At 32.2% G+C, this 26,854-nt stretch overlaps 1 protein-coding gene across 26 annotated transcripts in view; it reads right to left on the bottom strand.

Moving 5' to 3' along the window:
- LOC106881190 (uncharacterized) overlaps positions 1-26,854 on the bottom strand; it is a 185,571-nt gene that overhangs the window by 82,631 nt on the left and 76,086 nt on the right. For all 26 annotated transcript variants that reach the window (XM_089359916.1, XM_089359904.1, XM_089359918.1 and 23 more), the window contains 5 exons: positions 25,913-25,982; positions 21,157-21,299; positions 19,401-19,520; positions 13,524-13,672; positions 1,754-1,835 (listed from right to left, as the gene is read on the bottom strand). In XM_089359916.1, coding sequence (XP_089216042.1) covers positions 1,754-1,835; positions 13,524-13,672; positions 19,401-19,520; positions 21,157-21,299; positions 25,913-25,982 — 564 coding nt within the window. The remainder of the gene's footprint in view (positions 1-1,753; positions 1,836-13,523; positions 13,673-19,400; positions 19,521-21,156; positions 21,300-25,912; positions 25,983-26,854) is intronic.

Here is a 26,854-nt window from a genome sequence, read left to right on the forward strand (position 1 = left end):
AACTGATTTATATTGAAGAAAATATGATGAACATTAATAACTAGAAAAACAAAAACAGTAAAAACATATTTCAGTTTTTAGAAAAATAAATAAAATGGACATATAATTTCCAAAAGTTTTAAGCTCATGAAATGTAAATTGATTGTGTTTCCATAATAGTTATATCAAGCCAAGTTTAGTCAGCTTCTTATGATGCCCATTACTATGAGAATATTTTAAAGGAATTGTACATAAATTAAGTTGCAAGTTTCAGACTAATTAGAACATTTGATCCTTTGCTCAAGCACTAATAAAAAAAAAAAAAAGGTCGTATTTTTTCAGAGTATACACTTTTTGACCCAGATACCTACTTTTCCCTGCTGCGACTTATTTTCAATTCTCTTTCTTTTACTATTTTTATCTGCCTTTAAACTTTAATGCAAAATAAACATATATTTGTTTTATTTAATCCTGAGTGACATGTCATATTTCTCTATTCTAGATTAGATTTCACTTTAGCTGTCACCAAGCTTAAAGATTTTAAAGAATATTGAGAACTTAAGAAATATCCTCACATAAAAAAAAAAAAAAAAAAAAAAATGTACAGATGAAATACAACAGCCTTTTAATCTCTCTAGAGAATTTTACATGCTAAATTATTCTGAAACAGATTTTTTATAATATTCAGTCAAGCTAATTTTCATCTGAAAATATATGAGTGTTGTATGAAATTCTTACATGAAAGTTAAAATTTTTCCCATAGTTTTGCACTGTTGCCTTTTATTTTCTGAAATTTATCATCTCATTGAAGCTTCAGTGTATCAAATCTAATCAATGTTTAATCTCACTTGGCTAATAATTATTATGTAACAACAAAATAATCAAAGCTTCTTTCATTCTTTATGAAGAAATAAGAATAATTTCATTGCACTGGACAAATAATGTTGTACAGTTACTCTTTTACTTGTTTCAGTCATTTGACTGTGGCCATGCTGGAGCACTGCCTTTAGTCGAGAAAATCGACCCCAGGGCTTATTCTTTGTAAGCCTAGTACTTATTCTATCGGTCTCTTTTTGCCGAACCGCTAACTTACGGGGACGTAAACACACCAGCATCGGTTGTCAAGTGATAGTGGGGCAAGCGATGGTGGAGGGGGACAAACAAAGACACACAAACACACACACACACACACATATATATATATATATATATATATATATATATATATATATATATATATACACACATACATATATACGACGGGCTTCTTTCAGTTTCCGTCTACCAAATCCACTCACAAGGCTTTGGTCGGACCAAGTCTATAGTAGAAGACACTTGCCCAAGGTGCCACGCACTAGGACTGAACCCGGAACCATGTGGTTGGTAAGCAAGCTACTTACCACACAGCCTATTAAGAAGGTATTAAAAAATATTTTTTGATTGTCATTGTTGCAGTGGATATTGCAGTATGTCAATTTCTACAGAAATCAAATTTTGGACTCTGGTTTCAATTTCCTAATTTATGTAACACATTGGTGGGGTAAAAACTGCATTACATTGTTCCATTTCTTTTATAAATTTGAGACTTTCTACTTTAAGAGACCATTCTTTTGATTAATGCATGATATGGCAATACATTCTCTTTGAATGAAATTTTGTAGATTAGTTTCCATTCATGGTTAGAACAGCTTCACCCCTTGATTTTGGGGATTTCATGCTTTTTTCTTTGAAAAAAAAGGAAGGCTTGTTTTAGTCACACAATGAGACAACTTACTTCAGTCTTCGTTTTTTGAAGCTGGGACTTGTTATCATCAAGTTCATCCATGACATCAGATAAAAGCTCGGTCTTCTCTTCTCTAATGACAAAAAAAATAAAAAAATAAAAAATGTTTAAGAAAAATAAAATAAGATGATTGAATAATCTAGAGCAGAATAGAAATCATGAAGATATATCTAAAATATATATTTTCTACATAAGGGTAAAGTAAAAATTATACAATTTAAAAAAATCTTTTATTTGAAAGACTCAATTTTATTTGTTTCATTATTAAATGACATAAATCTAAACTGTTTATAAGTTATTGTCTGTTGGCAATGTGAATGTATCTCTTGGTTGTTATTTATACTTATTAGTAATCAACCATCTCCACTCCAAATGTGATGCTGAAATTCCTGTTGGTTTTTGCGTTTGATACAAAGAATTATCTCTTCAAGTGATACTGTATACACACAATTGACTCTTGATGATCTATCTATTAAATCCTTGTGCTGGTGGCATGTAAAAGGCACCTGCTACACTCTTTGAGTGGTTAGTGTTAGGAAGGGCATCCAGCTGTAAAACATTGCCAGGTCAGATTGGAATCTGGTGCAGTTGCTGGCTTTCCAGACCTCAGTCAAATCATCCAACCCATGCCTGCATGGAAAATGGACATTAAACGATGATGATGATGAACTAGTCTAATAGATTACAAAGCTAATAAAAGAAAATGGAGAAGAAAAAATATAATAGATACTTGGTTCATTTTATTTGAATTACAATGGAAAAGTAATGAAAAGTAAAATTAATACATATAAGAAAAAGGATAAAAGAAACTGGATCAACAAAACAACCAAAAATTAACTGCAAAATATCCTACATGTTGCAATCTGATAGTATGTTTGAATCATCAACATACAAACGATTATAGATGTGAAAAACCATACATTGTTGGGTATCTTCAAGGAAAAGTAAGTATATTTTCCTTGAAGACACTGACTATATATGGTTTTTCACATCTATAATCGTTTGAATGTTGAGGATTCAAACATACTGTTAGGTTGAAACATGTGTAGGATTTTTCGGTTATTTTTTGGTTGTTTTGTTGATCCGGATTCTTTTGTCCTTATTCTTAAATGTATCATTTTGCATTACTTTTGCATTGTGATACAAATAACATGAACCAAGTATCAATTATACATTTTCTTCTTCATTTTCTTTTATTAACTTTATACATATATATATATATATATATATATATATATATATATATATATATAGAAAAAGGGGTTTGCTTCTACACAAATAGGGATGTAAGAATATTGGTTTTGTGGTCAGATTTGTACCTGGAAATGACCAATGGGATTCTATTTTTGTTAAAACTGGACTTGATGAGTAACAAAGAAAAGAAAACAGAAAAAGACATTCAGCTGACAGGACATCAGAAAAATAAATGATGTCTTAAAGGAGTCAACCAATTGGAGTGCTGGACTATATATAGTTAAATGACAAGTAACCAAAACAGATGATAAAACAAATGATATCCTCAAGTAGTTAACCAACCAAGATACTGGACAACTGCCAGACAATAACAAACAAGTAGAATTGTGATTAACAAATAATTTCCAAAATGTTAGGCCATAGGTGGACAAAAACAAGTGAGATTTTTAAGTAAGCAGCCAATCAGGACTTAAATCTAGGTCTTGAAAAGCCTACATATATAAGGCAATATTTGCTCAAAAAATAATTCTGGTTCCACAGTTGAATAAGTAAAACAAACAACAAACAATTCTGCCTTGCACAATACAACAGAGATAGTAACGATAAAAATTTTCTTACACTTTAAAATCTTTAACATGTTTACTTGCTAACACAATTTATTGTCATGAAACGGATTTGAACTTTCAAATTTCTATCACATATTATTGCTATGAAATATATTGAACATTTGAACTTTCGTCATTTCTTATTGCTATGAAACTTATTGAAGGCATGGATTTTCATCTTGGAATTTTGCCATGAAACCTATTGAACATTTGGCTTCTTTCAGCAGGTTTTATTGCTATGAAACTTTTTCTTATGCATTTTCTTTTTTTTAAATGATACTTTAATAAATTTTTAAAAATTATAAAAAACCTAAAAATCCTCTTAAGACCCAGGTGCATTTTAACCAATTTTCATATATTCCTACTTGTGTGGAAGTAAACCTTTTCCCTACACACACACATACACAATTATTTGCCAGCTCATTACTGTTTATTTAGTGGAGGCGCAATGGCCCAGTGGTTAGGGTAGCGGACTCGTGGTCATAGGATCGTGGTTTCGATTCCCAGACCGGGCGTTGTTAGTGTTTATTGAGCAAAAACACCTACAGCTCCATGAGGCTCCAGCAGGGGATGGTGGTGAACCCTGCTGTACTCTTTCACCACAACTTACTCTTACTGTTGTGCCTGTAATTCAAAGGGTCAGCCTTGTCACACTGTGTCACACTGAATATCCCTGAGAACTATGTTAAGGGTACACGTGTCTGTGGAGTGCTCAGCCAGTTGCACGTTAATTTCACGAGCAGGCTGTTCTGTTGATCGGATCAACTGGAACCCTCGACGTCGTAAGCGACGGAGTGCTAAGAGAGAGACTGTTTATTTATCAATTTTGTAAGGCATTATTTTGAATTACATTGTAATTATACTAAGGCTTTTTCCCACCTTTGTGGCAATTAAAGAAAGGCCTGATAATATGGCCTTGTGTAAGAAATCATTGCCATTGTTGTGTTTGTAAAATGTTTTATATTGACATGTGTTGAATGCTTCTACATATTCAGGTATTTGCATAATATGTGAGAACAACTGTAAATGTTGATGACTATCAAAGTGGAAGTGTTACTTATTTTATATGTAGTCTTACAACTAGTATGAAAAAAGATTTATGCTATACACAAAAGTATATAATATAACACCTGTTGGTGTGTGTGTGTGTGTGTGTGTGTGTGTGTGTGTGGATCTGATTAAGAAGGAGTTTATATAGGAAACCTTTGTTTACAAAAACTGTCAAGGTTACTGGAATTACTAATAGCCTGAGATTAGACTACTTAGAATGATCAAGGAGATTAACAATTCCGGTGGCAAGTTCAAACATGCAACCAATCATTTCATGAAATCACCAATGTTTTAACTTCCAATTTATAAATAAATACCATGACATGGTAACTGAGTAATATACACATATTATTAAGAAACAAATACAGATGAATCTTTCTTAATATCTGAAATACCAAAATACTTTAGTCTGTAGTTGATACAAGTTACAATTGGCTATAAATTAAACCCATTTCAGGAAATAGTCCTTCCAAAAAAAAAAAAAAGTTTTGCAGCAGAAATGAACTCAGTAGCTCTAAAGTGGTAGCCCAAAATATTATCCATTAAACAAGACTAGTGTCTAGTTAATTTTTTTAAATGTCTTCAGAATTTATTTATTTTCCAGAGTTGCTGATCTCTCAAAAAGTCTTTCAGGCAAAGATACACAAACAAGGCTTGATACAATTTGGCAAAATTACAGATGATCTGTTAAATACACATCTCTCAATGATCATGTAATTTTTTTCCTTACAAAAGGATAAGCAAACCTACATTTATAAAGTCCTTTTAATCACAGGGTCTCATAACTGGTATGTGTCTTCCCTTTCTTTTTTATACTTAAACTCAGAACTTGATTAATTATGCTCTCATTAATAAAGTACAGTACCCCTTTATCATTTGGAAGCAAAATGGATATGTATATCTGGCTACCAGCTCAAACAAATTACCAACTTAGAAGCATTTTGTTGTGTATTTTAAATGCACATGCTTTAGTTCACCTAACTGTTGAGAACAGAAACCAGATAATTTGAAAATGCTGTTGAAGTTAGACTTGCATCTAGTTCAGGAGAAAATTTCCATCACAAGTTTAATGTCATGATAATTCTAACACAAATACCCATATTGATATAAGAAAAAAAATTCCACTCGTGTTTAGATTAAAAAAAAAGCATAAAAATATAGATTCTAACAGGTTAGTTTACTTTTTCTTTTGTAGGTCTATACAAATTTAGAAAGTCACTTTGATAGGTTGTTTCTTGGAAACAAAAGATTATATAACTACTTTCTAAGTCAAATATTTTTATGTTATCTCCACAATGGAATAAATGTTGGAAAAAAAGAAAAGATATTGTTTAGTTAGTTTTCACTCTTTAAGGATTTTTTCACTTTCCTTTTTACATGCTGTCATGGATCAATTAATTCTACCAATCTAGATATTTTTAAAATTGAGTCTGTAATAACTTATTTCTAATGTTTATAAATCAAATGCAGCATGGTAGAGAGACCAAGGTTTAAGTTCGGTTTGTTAAGTGGAAGAGTATAAGATACTTTGCCCAAAAACCTAATTACAAAAGCTGACAATTGATAGCTCCAGCAAGCTTTGACTTCTAAATTCTTAATTTAAATAAATTTGATAATTTCAAAATAATTCCTCCATTATAAGATCATAATAAAAAACTTCAAGACTGAGTCTAGTCATTTTTTTTATAAAATTCACATATCGTTTGGCATGAGACAACGTACGAAAAACGAAAACAAGATAGACAAAAATATAAGATGTGGGTGAAAAATATTTGTGATAATAGCATTTAAGTGAAAGGTTATCTCATGTGATGGCAGCTCTGATAGCAACTATCTGTGTATTTATTAAAACTCCATCAGACCAATTAAGTTGATGGTTAAGATAAGCAAGGTTAAGCAGGCAGCCATAAATGGCTGGCATCCAGCAAACTCATATGACCAATTTAGTAACGATTTGTAATTCTGTAATCAGCTAGACTTCAGCAGGAATCTTGATAAGCTACATAAATGGAAATAGATAAAGATGTTGAACTCCCACCCGCAAATAATGAAAAAAAAAACAAAACAAAAAAATCTATTGAAATAGCTATTCAACAAAGGGGAACAGTGTTAATTTCTTTTCGCTTAGAGAGAAATTATTCCAACTGTGTTAGGTATTATCTGAGAGAGAGAGAGAGAGAGAGAGTGCTGAGATAACTTTCATAATGAAATGTTCTCAATAGTATTTTAAGAAAAATAAAGGGTTAAATAAATAAATAAAATCCTGAAAAGAAGCAGTTAATGGCAGACTATCCAACTTCTGTGGTTATAGAAAATCTAAAAATTGGAATAAGGATGATGATTATCATCACTATGGCTTGAAATTAAGATAAACAGAAACAAAAGATTAAATAATTTACAATGTCCTTTTCCAGCTTTTAATCAAAGAAAGTCGTAATTGCAGAGACAATCTTTACACAGTAATAATCAGAAGGCTTTGGCATCTTCAAAGGCTTTATTCTAGTAATAGCTATATTCACAATCATTCCAACTTCTATCCATATCCTTTCATCCTCATATTTTTCCTTAAATAATAAGTCTTTCATTTATCAGTCAATTCCATAATATTCATATTTTTCTTTTAATTGTATAATTTTTCTAGATTTTAATTATATTTTTTCTACATTTTGGTTAAATCCTAAAAATATTACTTGATTCACAAATTGAGATGACTGTAAAAAAAAGTTTTAAAGGTCAAAGTAACCTAGCTATAAATAATCAGCTTAAGCATAGCATTTCTTGCACCTGGATGTAATATCAACCACTAAATGTGATACAGGCACCCCCACCCCACGAGTTACAGCTACCTCAGGTTACATATTTTGTATCAATGGGAATTGTAAAGTATGACCACTAGTTTCAGGATATGATCTGTAATTTTGCTCCTTCAGAAACTTAGGCAAATTTCAAGATTTATCTTCTTAGCCAAAAGGCTGCTTTTCACTGTTTTAACTAAGATCACAATAGTTAATTTGCAAAACTATAACCACGATACATACATATATACATATTTGTGTGTATGTATATGTGTGTACATGCAAGTTGATGAAATTTTTCACTGTACGTGTATTTGTGTATATCTTCTTGGATCAAAATGTGTGCCTGTGTATCAATCTATATAACTCAACCTTCACCACCCTATCTATCATCAGCACTAAAACCAATACAACCACTACCATTACCAACACAGTAACTCCTGAATGACAACAACAGCAACACTAGTGTAAGCAAGATAGGCAGCTTCATCTGAAATTTCTTTTAAAAATCCAGAGATAATATAGTATTCCAGTCTATTTTAAATGTTGAATTCAATGTCTTTCATCTTATGTCAATGAGGATCAACTTAAAACTAAATAGCAAGAATGTAATTGACAAAACAATGTTACCACTACCAACACCAACATGAAAACCAATATCATTCAACTACAGTAGTAAGGCTGCAATTCACACACATGCAGCATCTTTCAGAGCTTGTTGCTAAGTCAGTTCTTAACCAAATGGAAAACTATTAACGTTTTTGAAGAGGACTGGTCTCTAGCTACATTTTGGCATAAAAGAAATTGAGATTTGGTCCAGTAGAAAAAAGTTTACATCAAAATTTGTAGTGACATTATAAGAGAGTAAGTAACGCCACCAATCAAGTTTAGATCTAAATAACTTTTTTATTTTAAAAGCAAAATATATTTATCTTAGCTCCAATGATAGGTGAAAGTGTGAAGAATTTTATAGTTTTGATCCCATGCAACAAAAATTTGTGTCAAAAAAGTTGCGAGGTAAAATATCATGAAAAAATATATAAGTAAGGCAAAAAATTGGATTTAAGTATAATTAACTTTTTTATTTTAAAAGCTATCTATATTTTAATTAAGCTTAAATGATAGAGCTCAATTCAAGGAATCTCATGGTATCAATCTCATGCAATGAAATTTTAACCCTTTCGTTACTAACCTGGCTAAAACTGGCTCTGGCTCTGAGTACAAATGTCTTGTTTTCATAAGTTTTGAATTAAAATCTTCTACCAAAACTTAGCCACAATTTATGTTCCTAACACTAGCTGAATGATAACTAAGTTATTTTACTAAATTCTTTGTTATATTTAAAGTAATTGAAAGAAACATAGAGCATCTAAAAATAAATACAGTAACGAAAGGGTTAAATGGGTGATAATATAGTTCTACACTTTTCTATGAATATAGTTCTAGGGGACTTTTGATATATGTCACCGGCATAGAAAAAGTTTAATTACCAAGGAGCTGATGCTGTTAGAATGAAAGTAAACTGAGAAAGCTGATGAGAATATGAAAATTCCATCAACTCCACTTCATTTGACTGCAAAGAATATTACTAAAAAGGTTGATACTTGTAGAAGAAGGTCTGCAAGCTTTTACTGATAAAAATCCTAAAGGTGAATGTAGCATAAAAATTACAAGATGAGTTTACAAAGAGCACAGTTCCTTCACTGAACTTTACAAAGAGATGATGTACCATAAACATCACATAATTTTGTACAAGTTCTTAGCTCCACAAGTAGGTGATGATAATGAATAAGATAGAAGATGGCATCTCTCATTCTCTCAGTAACTCTCGTTCCACCACCACCCTCACTGAATAGTCAATATCTTTTGTGGTGATAAATAAGAATCCTAATAAATATGCTATTAGGATTCTACTATGCTATTAGGATTCTTATTTATTTCCTAATGTATTTCATGTCAAATGTTTTGTGCATACATATTATACTGTGCATGCTAAGAAATTCTTATTTGCATGCATAAAAGTGGTTGCATTGATTGTCTCCTTTTTTTACCAAAATCATCCTTAGGAAGGCATTATCACTTTATAACATAAAAAATTTACTTATGGGATTCTGCATTACAAGATTTTTCAGGAATGCATTAATGGATGTATATGTGTGTATGTGAGCGATTCCTCTATTTTGGTTGGCTGTGAGGTAAATAAACTAAAATACTGCAACTTGAGGCAGTGTTTCAATTTGTGACCTTCAACTTAAGAGTCAAACATGTTAATAATTCTACCAAGATATGTTAAAATTTTCTAATTCTTAATTTTTAAAAATCTTATCTTGCTCATTTGTTGAAAAGTTTTATAATGGTTAGAGAGAGGGTAAGGTAGAGAGATGAAATAAAAACTGCATGGGTGTGTTCTGGATACCACAGTGAAAGATCTTGGCAGATTATATCAACAGCTGATAATAATTGTTACAGCTAAATCATAAATGCAATAATGTATGATATCACATCAGGAATGGGAAAACAAGAATTTGTAATGCTCATATCTTCTTAATGTTAGAATTATCACAAAACCTCTATACATGTACAAGAAAAATATTTCTAGTTAATTACTTTCATTGACTTGCCAAAATTGCAGCCATTTTTTTTCTTTCAGTATCAGTTCAACTCATAGATCAAGCATGATTACATCGTTATAGATCTTGGCACTGACTACCAACAACCTGCTACCAGTTTCACTGAAGTCTAACTATACCAGCTAATATTTCTTAACACTATCATGTGTCCTTAATTACCCGTCTTCACTAATTTTTATTATTTTTAGAACAAACGTATCATGGTGGTTGTTTTTAGTATATATATGAAAAGCTATAATCATTGCGTATTAATTTATAAATGAATGTATCTATCATACAAGTGATGCTGTTTCCATTCTTTCATGAATCCATATTCAGTTATATAGGGAAATATGTTGTTGGGAAATTGGAGTTGGTGAGAGCAAGGGCATCCAGCCATAGAAAATTTACATTGGTACAGGCTTAGCTGTGACACCTTGGGCAAGTGTCTTCGACTATAGCTCTGGGCCAGCCATACCCTTGTGAGTGGGTTTGATAAATGGAAATTGAAAGAAGCTGTGTGTGTGTGTGTGTGTGTGTGTGTGTGTCCATCCCCTTTTCTTGACATTGTGTCATAAGTTATAAATGAATGTATCTAACATTCTTTCATGAAACCATATTCAGTTATATAGGGAAATTAGTTGGAGTTGGTGAGAGCAAGGGTATCCAGCCATAGAAAATCTGCTTCAACACTTATGTTTGAGCCATGAAAGCATGGGAAAGAGGACATTAAATGCTGATGATAGGAACATGTTCTAAATTACATTTAGCATTTAATAAGATGCTGGGTTTCAGGGTACTACTGTGAAGACAACCTCACTGTTTTTTTCATTTATACAGTAATACCATTGCTGGAAATTAAAGAATTTAAAAAAGAAACAGAAGTCCTGATTGTGTATATGTGAATGAATGAATAATTCCTCAGCTCCCTAATAAAATGCATTTAATTATTATCAGAAGTATAACACTTAAGTTTTGATGGATTTGTAATGTTTCATTCTTAAATGGTGCTATTTAATATTACATAGCATACAGCAAATTATTTCCTTTTTCCTAACATCTGAATATTTAATAACTTGCTCAAATTTTCATGCTCATAACTTTTGATATTCAATTAATAATGAGTGAGAGAAGACAATCCAATATTTATATAGATATAGTAGAGAAAAAGTTCTCTTTAAAACTTGTAGTACTGTTTCTTTGGTCTATCTAACTAATAATAAAGAACAAAATAACATAAATTGTCAGTTAAGTGGTGCTGCAAATAATAGTTAGGACACAAAAGCAAAACATGAGACACATGTGAACCAACTGACAAAATAGAAGTAAATTTTCAGTTGCTGAAGTTATTGACCTTTCTGAAAGCAACATCCCATTTTAAAGTAAATTATTGCCATATTTATGCTAAACACAGTCTTTCATATTTTCTCATGTTGATATCAACACAAGTGGTAATAAAAGTAATCAGGGCAAGTTATTAGGAAGTGGGGAAGCAACAGCTGACAAGTATGGTAATTTTGTTTTGCAAAATATAAACATTAAACAGTGCTAAACAACAAACAAGTAAGTACTTTAAAGATTTCCTTTTTTTCAGATTAAATCTATGATTAGCATGCATGCCTGTTAAGAGCCATTTCTCTTCAGTGGAAAAAAATTCTAGAGACAAGAAGAGACACCTACAATATTCTTTTCTACTCTAGACACAAGACCCAAAATATTTGGGAAGGGGGCCAGTTGAATAGATTGATCCCAGTACGCAACTGGTATTTAATTTATCAACCCCAAAAGGATGAAAGGCAAAGTTGACCTTGGTGGAATTTGAACTCAGAATGTAAAGACAAATGAAATACCACTAAGCATTTCACCCGGCGTGCTAACATTTCTGCCAGCTCGCCACCTTTTGACACCTACACTATTATATTTATGACCATGTATGAGTAAACACAAATGTATAATATCTCTTAAATACTGAAGAGCATTTAAAAAGAAATATTCTGGTTTCATGACCTTAACCGATCTATGTTACATAATATTCTAGCAAGTCCTAATCTTAAAAACGGTTTTAGATATGTAGAACTTTACCCAAATACACAATAGAAAGCAGTGGATTTAAACTCAAGATCATAGTCACTAGGGCATTTCATTACTGCACGAATGCATTGAACATGTATTAACTTTTCAAAATACTAAAGGCTGTAAATTTTTACTGTAGGAGTTTTTTTTTGATTGAGTTAATTTCAGTACATGACTGCTACTGATTTTATTAATACGAAAGGGATGGTTTGTCTGGCACTCAGTCCATTGATTACTTTTTTGCTAAACTGCTAAGTTGCAAGGATGTAAACAAACCTACACCAGTTGTCAAGGAATGAGAAACAAACACAAACATGCATGCACATGCACACACACACACACACACATGGATTCAATACAGTTTCTTTTATTTACCATGTTCACTCATAAGGCATTGGTTGACTTGAGACTATAGAAGATGCAGTACAGCAGGATTGAACCTGAAACCATCTAATTGCAAAGCAAGCTTCTTACCACAAGACCATGTCTGGTTTTTTGATTATTTCCAAATATGTCATGGAAGCTATTTGCACATTACTCTAAAAGCAATGAGAATTACTTCTGTGTGATGATTTAAATTTATTCAGTGCGTACTAAATTCATTAGCTCCTACTCAGTTTATGTAAGTTCTTAATTAGGCTTAATGCTGCCCAAGGCATGAATTAACATACAAATGTTCCCTGAATTTCAAATGTAAGAATTATCTATTTTAATATACAGTTTACTTTAGTCATTTAAAAATATAATAACTGTCACCATTGGTAAACTACAGGGGCAAGTTAAACCACTTTACCTATCCATGATACATACAATTACTTTAACAAAGACACATATCTTTTAGTGTTCTTATAAAAATAATCCAATTGAACAGCAATGGAGGACTATGAGTCAGCTTTACTATAGCAGATCTATGAAATAAAGGTAACTGATTAAACATTAAGCACTAACAAAAAGGCCTGGTACATTAGGCATTATATTTTTGTTGGTTTGTTCGGTTTGTGATCATATTGTATACTCATGCAATATTTGGTCTGTGTAAAAGTAAACTGTCTGAGTGAAGGTACATTTCATCCAGTTAGTAGGCAAAAACCTATTGTGATAAGTCTTAGAGATTTGTAGTGGTGACTGGGAATTGACACTTCAGCAAAGTTTAAACCTAAAAAGCAACTGATCTTGTTGAATATATGAACATTTGAGAAAGAGTGACTTTTACAATGTTGGAGCAGTATTCTGGTGCTTTCAATTTGTTTAGATAAATAATTGAATAGACAACATAGACTGAAATCTGACAGTATTTTGGTTTTATCATAAAAAAAGTCATGCCATTTACAACGAAAAGATTTTGTTAATTTATTTGAAACATAAAACATTTTCTAGTTCAATATGCTCACAAGATAACTTTAAACAAATAAGCAATAAAAATGCACAAACTTACAATTCTTGTCGAAGTCTCCGCACTTTGGCTTTACAATCCGCTAATTCAACAACTAGATGATGTTTCTCCGGACTTCCAGTTGTCCAAGTAGTATTTCCCTCAATCTGTGATTGGTAAATTTCTTGTTCTTGCTTAAGTTCCGAAACAGCCTAAATTAATAACAAAAGAGTAGAGTAATTTCAAGTGATATTTTGTAATTACAATAGAGGTAGATGGTGGTTCATCTTACTTCTTGCAACCAAAGCTGTTTATCTTTCTCAACTCTACTATAAACATCATATACAATCTTTCATTTTACAAACATCACTGAGATGTTCCTTTGCCTTCCTTATATTCATGTGGTACAATGCTTCAAGCTCAATATTGACAATATAAATCTTATTTTTCTAACATAGAGGTTATGAACAGGAACTGAATAGTATGTAGGAAATATAACATTTCCCTTTACTGTTTAGTAAGAGAGGGAGGGCCAGCACTCATGACTTTTTACTTTCTAAGTACCTCTGAGACAAATGGGAGGAAGCGGAAGTTACCTACAGACTGGAAATCTGGCCCAAATGCTTGCAACAGGTAAATTCCACTAAAAACACCAAAGGATCAGGTAGTGGTATTAAGCTAGGCAACAGATTAAGTCTACAACTCAAGAACTTCAAAAATAAAGAAATGGAACATATGCTGTGAGGCATTTTGTCCCATGCTATGTGGATGGTTAAGAGAGAGATGGCTAGCATTTCAGTTGTTCAGTCTTTTAGAGTTAACACTTAACTATTCAATACAATGAAGCAACAGAGTATGTACAATAAAACAGGTCACAGAATCATGCTATGTGATCAAAAAGATTCATTATATTAAGGAAAATTCCACTCTTATTAATACCAAGCTTAATCTCTATCAATTAACACTAAGACATATGTGAAGATGATATTGAATGAAACAAGGAGAAAAAACAGCTTTTAGATACATTCTTTTTTAAAACGATTTATAAAAGAACAAAAATAGAAAAAAAAGTGTATGAATATATTGGCAAATGAAACAAAATTACTTCCATTATAGAGAAATGGCTATAATAAAATAGTTGTGATGTGTCTCTTTCCCAAAAGTATTAATAACCTAGGTAGTTCCAAACAAGAATTGAAACCTGAATCAGTTCATCAGGAACTTATCGCAAGTAATTCCAAACAAGAAATGAAACCTGAATCACAAGTACAGTTCATCAGAGACTTATCACGTACCCCAAAGTTCTACAATTTCAGTTGATGAATGAAATTAAATCTTCGCACAAAAATAAATCAAGCTCATGTAAAAGTGTTTGTAGTTATTAAAAAAACAAGACAAACCATTTCTAAGTGCTTGAATAAGTTATTGAAAGAAAAAAACAAGGGAGAAGAAACTTAGTTAAACAGTATCCTAGAAGTCATTAAATGAACAAATGTCAAACAAAGCCAAACCTCTGGCTGTAATATTTAAGCCCCTCTCACTCCCTTTCCATAATGTAAAGCAACAATCTAGTTACTCAAGCCAATAAAAGGACAACAAAGGGTGCAAAAGTTTGAACAATAGTAATCAGTATATTAGTGCACTTGTATTAAGTATATTTTTGTTTTTTGTTTTTAAGGGAATACAATCAATAGGCAATTAGGAAGATTAACTGTAAAGTGCATGGTAATTATGTTGATCATATGCAACTGGGCAATGGAGCAGAACATTTGAAATAAATACAGTAGTGAGTGCATGGGATGTATCACTGAGTCAATATTTGTTGGAAGGTATAATTTTACTGTAAAAGTGTACAAGATTTTTCTCTTTGTTTACCAAGAAAAGTCAGTCAGTACATTTTTTGAGAGAAACAAATTTATAATCTGATCACCTTTTTCAACTTCAAATACATTGTTTTGTAACTCAGAATCCTGGCAGATTGATATAAACTTTCAAAAGGATAAACAAAACCCTTGTAGTAATTCATCTAAAACAGACATTTTTAATGAGAAAGAAAACTATATGGAATTGTTTTTCAGTGAAGCCATCTCATATTACATCAAAACTATAATGTAACATTAATCTACTGCTTTGTTACAACATAATTCAAGTTGTACCATATGAACTTAATGTCATATTCTATAAGTTTCAGAATCAAATTAAAGAAAGCTAAAAAAATGAAGTAGGTTAAATCGTTAAACTCATTTTTAGAAAAATGAATTTTTATTCTCTACAATATTTACACCAACACTAAGTTTTGATTGATTTGTTCTGCAATTGTCATCAGTTGCTTTATTTCTAAATATGTACACAGTGTGAATCTAAATTCAAATGAAAAATTATTTCTAAACTAAAGAGTAATAAAGTTCTTATCTTATCGAGGTTAATTGACTGAGAAAATATCATAATAACAACTGGTCTCAGACACCTAGATAGTTAATTGAAAGCCGTGTGTGTGTAAAAAACATGAAAGCTATGTGTTTAAAGTGTTTTTTGTATTACTTTTGTCCTTAGGCAAGGTAAATTGCTATTTGAACATCAGTGCTGAAACTTCTCAGGTGAGTTACTATAGTCAGAAAGAGCATTCAGCTATGTAAGTATCTGTTTTAACAAAACATTTAAAATAAGAGATCTATCTATTTTTATGCTGACAAAATAGTTCTTGGGACTAGTGCTTAAATCAAATTTATAAAATGGTGCCGTTGAAAAGGAGCAAGTAACAGATAGACAGTAAACTACAATAAGTCCTCAATTGTTTGAGTCTGCAACATACTTTTGATTCTTCATTTAAATTATTTTATATCAAGATTTTCCAAAAAGGAATTAGTAATTCTTTTGGGAAAATCTTAGTTGTCACACACCTTCCCTGTCTCTTCCTCTCAAAATTTTAGGTGATCAACTAGAGAAGAAAGAAAATAGTGCACCACTCTAGTCAAAACTTCTTTAAAAATACTATGAGATCTTGGTAGTTTTGCAGAAGAACTGAATATACAAAATTATTGTGATTTTTTTTTAATATTTAAATTCATCCAAATCCCATTCCAGAGAATTTTTGCATATTCACCTGAAACTATTTAAAACATACTCAACAATTACAATCAACAGAAGTAATTTGCAATTTTATCTAAAATCTTTGGAAATCTTCCAACAAAAAGAAATGATAAATATATTCCATTTGTTTCCTTTAATAAAGTTTATTTATACATCTTGAAGTGTAGTTTCAACCCTAGCAAATTAATGTTAACTCTGAAGTCTTTGTTATCAGGATGTGAAATGCCCACCAAAATAACTCAAATTACCTCAATACATAACCAGACACATAATCTCTTTATGCTTATTGTCATAGATTGCTCCACAAACAAGCAGTTTATAATTAGGAACTACTAACACACCATTCTATATCTGTTTTTCTAGGTCGACATGACCTGATGGGTCATCAGTCTGAGTCTATTCTTATCTGGAGTCATTGCTATCTTGGATGGATCAGAGACCATATCTTGCTTGTACATTCCATGTTTCAGCATGTTTGCTACAGCAAGAGGGTCTTCTTATTACTGTGTTGTATCTAGGGAGAGTCATTAGCCAATATTATTAACACACACACTGGTTCAATTCCACTTCTTTATTACAACTGGTCACAGATGTTGTTGGTAGCTAAAGATCTACACCTGTTAACCACTTTAGATTATATTCATATTTCAACAATTCTATTAATATGGCTACCTTATTAAATTCATTTCCCTACATTACAGAAATCTTAAGCTTACATTTCCTTTTGTCTTCAGAACCTAAGACCTATTATCATCTGCTTCAATTATGAAGTAAAAAAAAAAAGAAAAAAAGAAAAACAATAATGTAACAATGCAAAAGGCTCCTATTCATAAAGATGAAACTATAGGGGGTTGTCATGTTATCAGTAAATGTAGAGCAATGTATGCATAATATTCTGGCACAGACCACAGACTTATAAGAAACAGCTGAACATATAATTATATCAGATGTAACTCATTAAAAATGAAACAGTACAACAAGGCAAAGTGAAGGAATTGGCTTAATGTAGTGACTGCTAAGCAAATTAAAATATTTATATAGAACTAGCTGAGTCACATAATAAAAGAAGAGAAAATAAGTATTTATTTGTTTTAAGACAATTTTTGAACTGGATTTGTTGTATACTTTTTTCAATATATAACAATTATAAAGAGAGTTGTATGTAAAATCTTATTAGTTTTATACCAACTTTGACCAGAACTAAGATAATGATACTATACGAATATACAAATAACATAACCAAATTTCATTTTCTATCTATACCGAAATTTATGCTTTGTGGATAGTTAAAATAGGCTATTGACACGCAGTTTGGCAGGTTAAGCATCAAAGGAAAATCCTTTTCTGACATGAGAGTAAAGCAATCCAATTTTATAGAAAAAAATATTGTTTAACATTGGTTTAATGGTTTTGCAAGACTTGATATCACAAGATGTGATTTGACTAAGTATTTTACAGCAGAAAACATCTTCCATCTGTTTGATCAGTCAAATGTAAAACCAAGTGGGATACCTACTGACAGAGAGGTGGCCTAATGCCAATCCTCTATGTCAATGTGATTTAGTACGTTATTTCAATCTTTTATATCGTTTTTGTATACTTATGTCATATAACCTGTTCCATAATGACAGATTTGAAGAGATAACACTTATTTTTCCATTTAGTTGAAGGAAAAATTATGCCCATAATGATTGGAAGTTCTTTGAGGCTGGTAAGGTTATTGCAACTGATGTTCACCTTTAAGCCCCATTAGTCGATTAAGGAAATGTAAGCAGGGAAGAGATTCAAGAGTGTTACAGTACTAGATAAGAAAAATTTGAAAATATTTTATAAAGGTTTGATTGGTAAAACAAAACCAAGCTGATGAGTGGGGTAGAGGTGGTACATTGCATTCTAGCTCAGAGACAGAGAGACTGTTACAGTAACAGTAGAGAGAAGAAAGAAAAAGTGTAATTGTGGGTTTTTGGTTTTAGTGAGCTGGTGAATAAATCATTTCCAATTAATTGCATAGCTCCTTTGTGGGGAATTGTAGGGTATGTGTGTGTGTGTGTGTGTGAAAGAGAGAGAGAGTGTTGAGTGTGTGTATGGCAGAAATACCATCTACCACATGGAAGCAGTACATAAATATAGGTTGCACTTGAGTTTTGTAGCAACTGACCTGGGAATATATTTTGACACGAGTTGAAGTTTAGCCGTTGGTTTGCCTAGATGGTGAGAATTCTCTTACCATCAACTTTTGAAAAAGTCTGCAAGAGTTACATTGCTGAATTAGTGACTAATTAGTCAGGAATGTATAACCTATCACTATAAATGCATTGAATTTCAGAGAAAGGTGTCTCACTGTCTTTATTATTAGGGAAAAAACCCAGTTTACTTTATAAAAGAAACAAAGCCAACAAAAGTGTTTAAATTTAAATTATGCCATTATCAAAATATTTCCAGCTATATTATTGCATACCTACTCCAGTAATTAATCTGGCTGCATACGAATAGTATATGCTTCATGGACAACTGTTCTTGCTCACTGGATAATTGCCCCACTGGGCAGTTACCTGCTGATATATGTAGGTTGAAGCTGTGTTAGTTTGAAGTTGCAGTGTAGAGTGAAGTTGTAATAGGACACAATCGCAATGTAGATTGAAGATGCAGTATATGTAGTGTAGATTGTGGCAATTGTCAAAGGGGACAACTGTTAAAGGGAATTTATCTAAGAGCAGCTTTCCTCTAAGGACAGCTGTTCAAGGGTAATTGTCAGTACACAAGTATCTGGGGATAATAGTCATGATACCAATACCTAACTTGCTACTTAACTCAGCAAATTACATTACAGCACATAATCCATATACTTACTTCAGCAAGTTCATCTCTTTCAATGATGAGTTTGTTTAAATGATTAAGAGATTTTTCCAAATAGACATCCAGTTGCTCAGATGGGCCAGTGGGAAGTACAGTTTGAGTGTCATCAGTTACCTATCCAAAATAAGTGATTACACAAGTTAGTCTAAAATTTGAACATTTGTGATAAGTTAATTTACCTTCTCTAGAGCAATAGAATTTTTATTGCTTAGAGATGCTCATAACATTTCAAAGATTATTTTTCAAATATTGTTTCCATTTGCTTTTAATTTTTATTAGTTTGCATTGCAAAATTTGCACCAGTGAGACCTAAACACAAAAATATAAAATGCCTATTTTAGCTCTCTAATACTTGTATGAATTCACTTCATCATATTTCAAAGATTGATTTCTATTTCATCTTTTAAAAGTGACATTAGGCCCAAAGGTGCACAAATACCAAAGCCAATATCAGATTTCTATTTATTATAATTAGTCTCACTGATTAGAAAGAAGATTTTTACAATGAAGGATTGAAGTACAGCAGCTGTCATTAATTAGTCACACTTGTTAAACTTTGAAAGAATTAACAAGCATGATTAATTTCATTATGCTAAGACCTGAAAAAGCTTTGAAGCCAGTGTAATTGTTTCTCATTATCTCTGATACATCAGAACATATAAAACATACTTCAATTCATTTTTGTTTTCTTGGTTTTAAAAACCCAACAAGTCAGTTAAGCAATATAATATGTACTTATATACTCTAATAGCATATCTTGTTGATATTGTAAGTCTCCTTTCTTAAAAAAAAGGAGACTGAAGTTAAGTATTCTGACATACAAAACCATCTTCTCAAATAATGAGTTAAAGGATAAGCATTAGGTTATTTGTCAATAAGAAAACGAATGCAGGAATGTGCATCATAAATGAAAATCTGATCTACTTAATGGGAAAAAAAAAATTAAGGCTTACATTATTAGTAGAATTTAGGAAAGGCTGGAGATATCAATCAATATATATTCCTTTCGAGCATTGGGCCTCACAGAGGCAAAGTGACTGAGTTCCTTTCAAGTGTTGGACCTCACGGAGGCAAGGTGGCCGAGTTCCTTTCTAGTGTTGGGCCTCGTGGAGGCAATGACCAAGACCTTTGGCATTATGTCATGCTTGAGAAGAAGACTCATCAAGCCAAGCAAAATCAGTCGTGGCAGATACCGGTGTCATGCAAACTGGCACCCATGCCAGTGGCATGTAAATGCACCCCAGTGTCATGCAAATGGCACCCGTGCTGGTGGCATGTAAAAGCACTCATTATACTCTCGGAGTGGTTGGTGTAATGAAGGGCATCCAGCTGTAGAAAACCATGCCAAATCAAACTGGAGCTGGTGCAGCCTTCCAGCATGCCAACCCAGTCAAACCGCCCAACCCATGTCAGCATGAACAATGGACGTTAAATGATGATGATATAAAAATCCACATATGCATTCATTTATTCACATATGCACACCACACACAAATATATATGCACACACATACACACACATGCATATACTCAGACATACATGCATAGACAAGTATAAATATACGTACATATAAATATACATACACAAATATATTTATATTGAACACAGCTAAAACCATATTTGAAATCATCATCATTCTCATTCATTTTAATGTCCAAAGTTCCCTGTTATAAACTACAGAAAAAAAACTGTTTCATCTTGTCATTGTAATTATATTTTTCACATTTTTAAAAATAATATTTAACTTACCTCCTTTATAAGTTCAACAATTGCCTGCTGTACTTTAATATCTAAAGTTTTAATCTTCTCAATGAAGTATTCTTTACGCTCACACTGCACAGCACAACCAAGTACAAGTAAAAGAGCTTTCTTTAACTCTTCAAAGCTAGCATCTGAAGTGTAGAATGAATAGATATGCATAAGCTTCAACTGAAATGTTAGGATTGAATATCTGAAATATCCATTTTGAATAATAATCAAGAAGCATTCATTATAATAGAACAGATTTACAAAATATTAGTAGAATTAATTGACTGAAATCATACTGACACATCTTGGTAAAGCATTATTGTTTAACTTAACCCTATAGCATTCAGGTGACTGTCTAATGTAATGCTTATTTATTCACATTGTTTTGAATTAATCACACATTAACTCAAATCTTTGAAATTTTGACGATGTGATTATTTTTAGAATGAAATTGTAGGGTAGGTATGAGAGGCTGGATGTAACCAGTTTGAACATAAAACAGAATATTTGGGTTGGATATGGCCAGTTTAAAAACTAAAGAGTTAATGATTTATCTAGTTACCCAGTTGTAGACTGAGATAAAGTAATTTCTCAGTGTCACATATTAGTGCCAAAAAGAGAAAAAAAAATTGCATTTATCAAAATATGAATAAGCAAAACATTACCAAATCTTTGTTTTTGTATCTGGTTTGCAAGATTCTTTATGTGAATTCATGTGTTGAAACAAATTTTGTTGTGTCTAGGGAGAGTCATTATGCCAATATGATAAACACACGTAAGGAGTGGAATTGAACCAGTGTATGTATTAATCATATTGGCGTAATGACTCTCTCTAGACACAACAAAATGACCAAATCTACCATGAATCAGACAGAATATAAACCAAGGGACTATGTTACTATAATTTTTTTGTTGTTATAGTACTACATTTTATTGTATTATTGTTAGGGATATAAATAAATGGTTTTAAATAGAAAATTAAATTTTGTTTATGTAAAAAAATAGATAAAATAACAAAAGAGACTGTACTTCACAGAGAAGATGAAAAAGGACCATAACATTTGGTGAAAAGTTGTCCAGGAGAAAACTCGCACAATCCATGCAAACAGAAAACCATCATTATTACTTTTTGCATCCATTTTCCAAGCTGGTATAGGTTGAACAGGTCATGATGAGCCAGCTTTATGGTGTGATTCTACAGTTGGATGCCCTTTCTAACACCAAATTGCATCTGCTATTAAAAATATACATCTAACCCATGCTAGGACAGAAGAACAGAGACCAAAGTGAATGAATAGACAGCAACACTAGAGAGGTTATCATGCCCTCAGCAAGACTGAAGAATTATCTTGATCCTATGTCTGCTTAATTTTGCTAACTACTTTACAGAGTGTACTGAGGGTATTTTATAATAGAACCAGTGCTAGCCAAGTGACCTTCCATCTCATAAAATTGAAGAGCCCTCACTACACTATAAAGAAGAATAGAAGAGAGGGTAATGACAGATTTTGAATTTAGGGTGAGATGTGAGAGAAGTGAAAGTATGATAGGAGGAGTAGAGTTACTGATATGAAAGGGCAATAGAGAACAGTAACAGAAGAGATAGTATAGTGAGAGTAAAGGAAGAGACAGTAATGTTAAGGTCTGATGAGAGCAAAGTAGTTATTGATTTGGTGATTAAAAAGGGAGCAATTGAAGGAGAGTTGATGAGATGGGTAATGGTAAGAGAAGCGTGTTGTCTGTTAATCATAACTTTGGAGAGAAAGAGTGGGGTGAAAGCTAATAAAAGTCTGCGAGTGGAGGAAAAGATCCCTCATTTCACAGGCATTGTAGTATGGAAGAGAGAGAGAGAAAGAGAGAGAGAGAGAGAGAGAGAGAGAGAGAGAGAGAGAGAGAGAGAGAGAGAGAGAGAGAGAGAGAGAGAGAGATGAGGATAGTGTAGGGAGGTTTGAATAGGGAAAAAAATTTAGTGCATGTGAGCAGCATGGTACTGTAATTATGAGGAGAATGGAGAAGGATGAATGAAATTAAGAGAGAGAGAGGGAGAGAAAGATAAGAGGGGTCAGGAAGATAGAGGTGCAATAAGAAGAGGTTGATAGAGAAGAGAAGCAGGAGAATGTCACAGAAGCAAGGGTAGCAGAGAGTATGTGAGGAGGGGGTACTCATTGCTAACTCACTCTAGCATTCTCTTCAGCATGCTTGCATAGAAAAGTGAGTCTTCACTAGCAGTGTGCATCTCCATTCATTGCAGTACTTTGTCATCTTTTTCATAAGATTCAGCATCTTGACAACTTAATCCCATGTCTTACTAAGTATCCATATTCCATGGGTTCTACTTCCTTTGAGCATTCATCACTTTTCTTTTTGCAGCTATCATCATCAGGATGCATCATATGCCAATACCTGTGCAAGCTTCTCTCTTTCATATGTAAAAGTGATGGTAATGGTGATAAAGACGATGATGTGTAATATCTTGGCTATTATATTCATATTAAATTTATCTACTGCTCTCTCTCTCTCTCTCTCTCTCTCTTTCCCTCTCTTTGTTAATTTCTCATCACTCACTGCCACTCCTTTCAATATGTCTTAACTATTACCAATATCACTCTTTCCCATTCCTGTGCACCAGATCTATCATCCATCTTTATTGCTATCCATCACACTTTCTTACATTATTCTCCTCTCTCACTTTCTCACTCTGGATCTTTTCTGAGAAAGAATGGAATGAATGAATGAATGAATGAATGAAACAATGCAGGGAAGAGTGGATTTCTTTAGTCTTGCCAAAGAGGAGAAACTTCTGGTACTAGTGAATGAATGAATGGAGACAATACAGAGTAGAGAGGATTCTTTAATCTTGTTGACAGCAAAACCTCTCTAGTGTTGCTGTCATGATAAAATACATTCAGTATACTCTAAACAAGGTTGGCAATAGGAAGAACAGCCAGCAATAGAAGCCATGTCAAAAAATTGAATGTGCAGGAAAGATCTGTCTAACAGAAAAGTACTCTGAATACTGGCATTCCATCAATTACAATGAGGGTTCCAGCTGATCTGATCAATGGAACAGCCTGCTCATGAAATTAATGTGCAAGTGGCTAAGTAACTTTAATGTAATTCTCAGTGAGATTAAGTGCAACACAGAATGTGTCAAAGCTGGTCCTTTGAAATACAGGTACTACTCATTTTTGCCAGCTGAGTAGACTGGAGGAATATGAAATAAAGTGTCTTGCTCAAGGACACAACATGCTGCCAGATATTGAACTCACAAACACCTTAACTAAGCTATGTGCCTTAATACCCTGAATAAAAACAACTAAAACTCTGAATAAGAAGTAAGTTAAACCGTGACAATCTATGCTAGCATGAAAAAGTACACATATGATGATGATGAATAAATTGTGCATAAATAAAGAATAAATGATTTTTTTAGAAAATTAAATTGGTCATTAAATTCAATTTAATAAAGTTTCTAGCATAAGAAAAATAATTTCATAAAATTTTTAACACCTTCTGTCCCTAAAATGATGGCATTTTAGGAGTGGTGAGTAAGACAATTCCAAATTAGTTATTTATTCAAGTAGTATGAAGTAGAGAAGGCATATATATATATACATACTAGCAGAAATACCCGGCTTTGCCCGGGTTAAAGAGAATAATGAAATCTAAAAACACCGTCTAGACTACGCAACCCTCAACTGTTAGTAGCTACGATACCATATTTCTACATTAATAACTCTCCAATCCATGCCAGCATGGAACATAGACATTAAGTGGAATGCCAGTCTCTCATCTAGGAGGGCCTTGAAATCAATGTTACCAACTGGGGACTATGTGTGTCGTAGTGATAATAAAAAGACCCAAAGGAGGTCTGCAACGAAATAATTTTACTCAATACTTTGCAAGTGAATCAGTGGAGGCAAAGATGCGTCTCATTTACTTGACAATTTATGCATCACATTGCAGAAATCACAATGTAAGTATATCTGAAAGGGTAGTCTTACACTCTACTCTCTAAGTGCCAATAACATATCAGTGTTGAATCAATGTATATGCCCCTTCCCTGTAAAAGTTGACCTTGTGTCTATTTAAAATAAATCAATATTCATATTTCATATGAAACAAAAATATTCCCTTCATAAACTTAGTTAATTACAAATAAAAAAGACTATTTTGCAAATAAAAAATTAAATTGATTTTTTTCTTTTTGCAATTTGATTAAAATTTTCCTATCATTATATCTTTTCATACTTGTTCATGGTGGATGGGAATATTCCATATTGCTATGTTTAGCTTCAAGGTTCATAGTTGCAGCTTCTTAAAAAATGTCTGACATGTATAGTAAAAGATGCATGACTTGATATGCTGGAACAGATTCAGTCATAATCTAAATATTTAGTCATCAACCTCTACACTATGAAAGAAATATGCAGCCATTATTTCATGAAATTCTAAGACACCCAACCATTACTGATAAAAATATATGAATAAATAAAATAAAATCATTCAAGTTGATTTCCAATATTTTTTTTCATGTTAATAATATTGTATGGGACATATCTTAATGTCTCACAGACTCCTTTTGTAACCATATACTTAATTGGATTGGGCAAGGTATGGGATAGCAGAAAATAGAAAGATAAAAGCATTTATTGCACATGAGAAATGGAGGGGAGGAAGAGAAAGAAAGAGGAAGAGAGATACATAGGAAGAGAGAGAGAGAGAGAGAGGCAGAATAAAATTAAGAAAAACTAACCCTTTTCAGGTTCTCTACAAACTAACTGAATGTTAGGTAGTCTCATGATTAAAATTTGTTGAAGGACCTCCTGTAAAAGAAGAAAAAAAATTAACATGGTAAAAAAACATTTAAAAATTGTTAAATTCTCAAAATCAATCACTCAAAAGTAATAACATATTTCTGAAAACTCAGTCTTAAGTTCATAATGCCTAAAATTTTGAAAGTAAAATTATTTGTAAATTTATTTCTAAAATTATTTGTAAACTCCATAGTTTAAACAGTGGACATTTTTCATATTGCCTTTTTGATCCAATTCTGTCAATGTAATGTAGAAAACAATAATTATGTTGTGGCTATTACAAGTGATGATCAAATGACTGATCTAGAAATAGTTAATTTTGGTTCATATTAAATCAAATGAAAAGTTCTTACTGTGACATGAAGTTACATATTTGTAGAGAAATGACTGAGTTATTGTAATAGTTATCCCTTTTCTAAAGTGGTGAGTACTGCAGATTGTTTCAACAAGAAATTGTTCAACAAAAATATCTTGCTACTACATACATTCTCTAACATTACTAAATACTAGAAAACATCCAAATTTTTATATGATTAAAACCCAATAACTCTAAGTGAAAAAAATCCACACTAACTGTCGGTTAAATAAATATGGACAACAGCTTTTGAATACTAAAAAGCAAAAGTGAAAATCCAAAGAAATAAAACTTCCACCTCATAATATAAAGTTGATTCCATCAAAATTGGCTGTATATATCATCATTTAACATCCATTTTCCATGCTGGTATGGGTGGGACAGTCTGACAGGAACTGGCAAACCAGAAGACCACACCAAGTACTGCTGTCTGTTTTGATGTAGAGTCTACAGCTAGATGCTCTTTTATTCAGTTTACATTTAAGAATTTTCAAATTGCACTCTGGTGTGTGTGTGTGTGTGCACG

The sequence above is a fragment of the Octopus bimaculoides genome, chromosome 11, assembly GCF_046866305.1.
Source record: "Octopus bimaculoides isolate indiv1 chromosome 11, ASM4686630v1, whole genome shotgun sequence".
NCBI classification, from domain to species: Eukaryota; Metazoa; Mollusca; class Cephalopoda; order Octopoda; family Octopodidae; genus Octopus; species Octopus bimaculoides.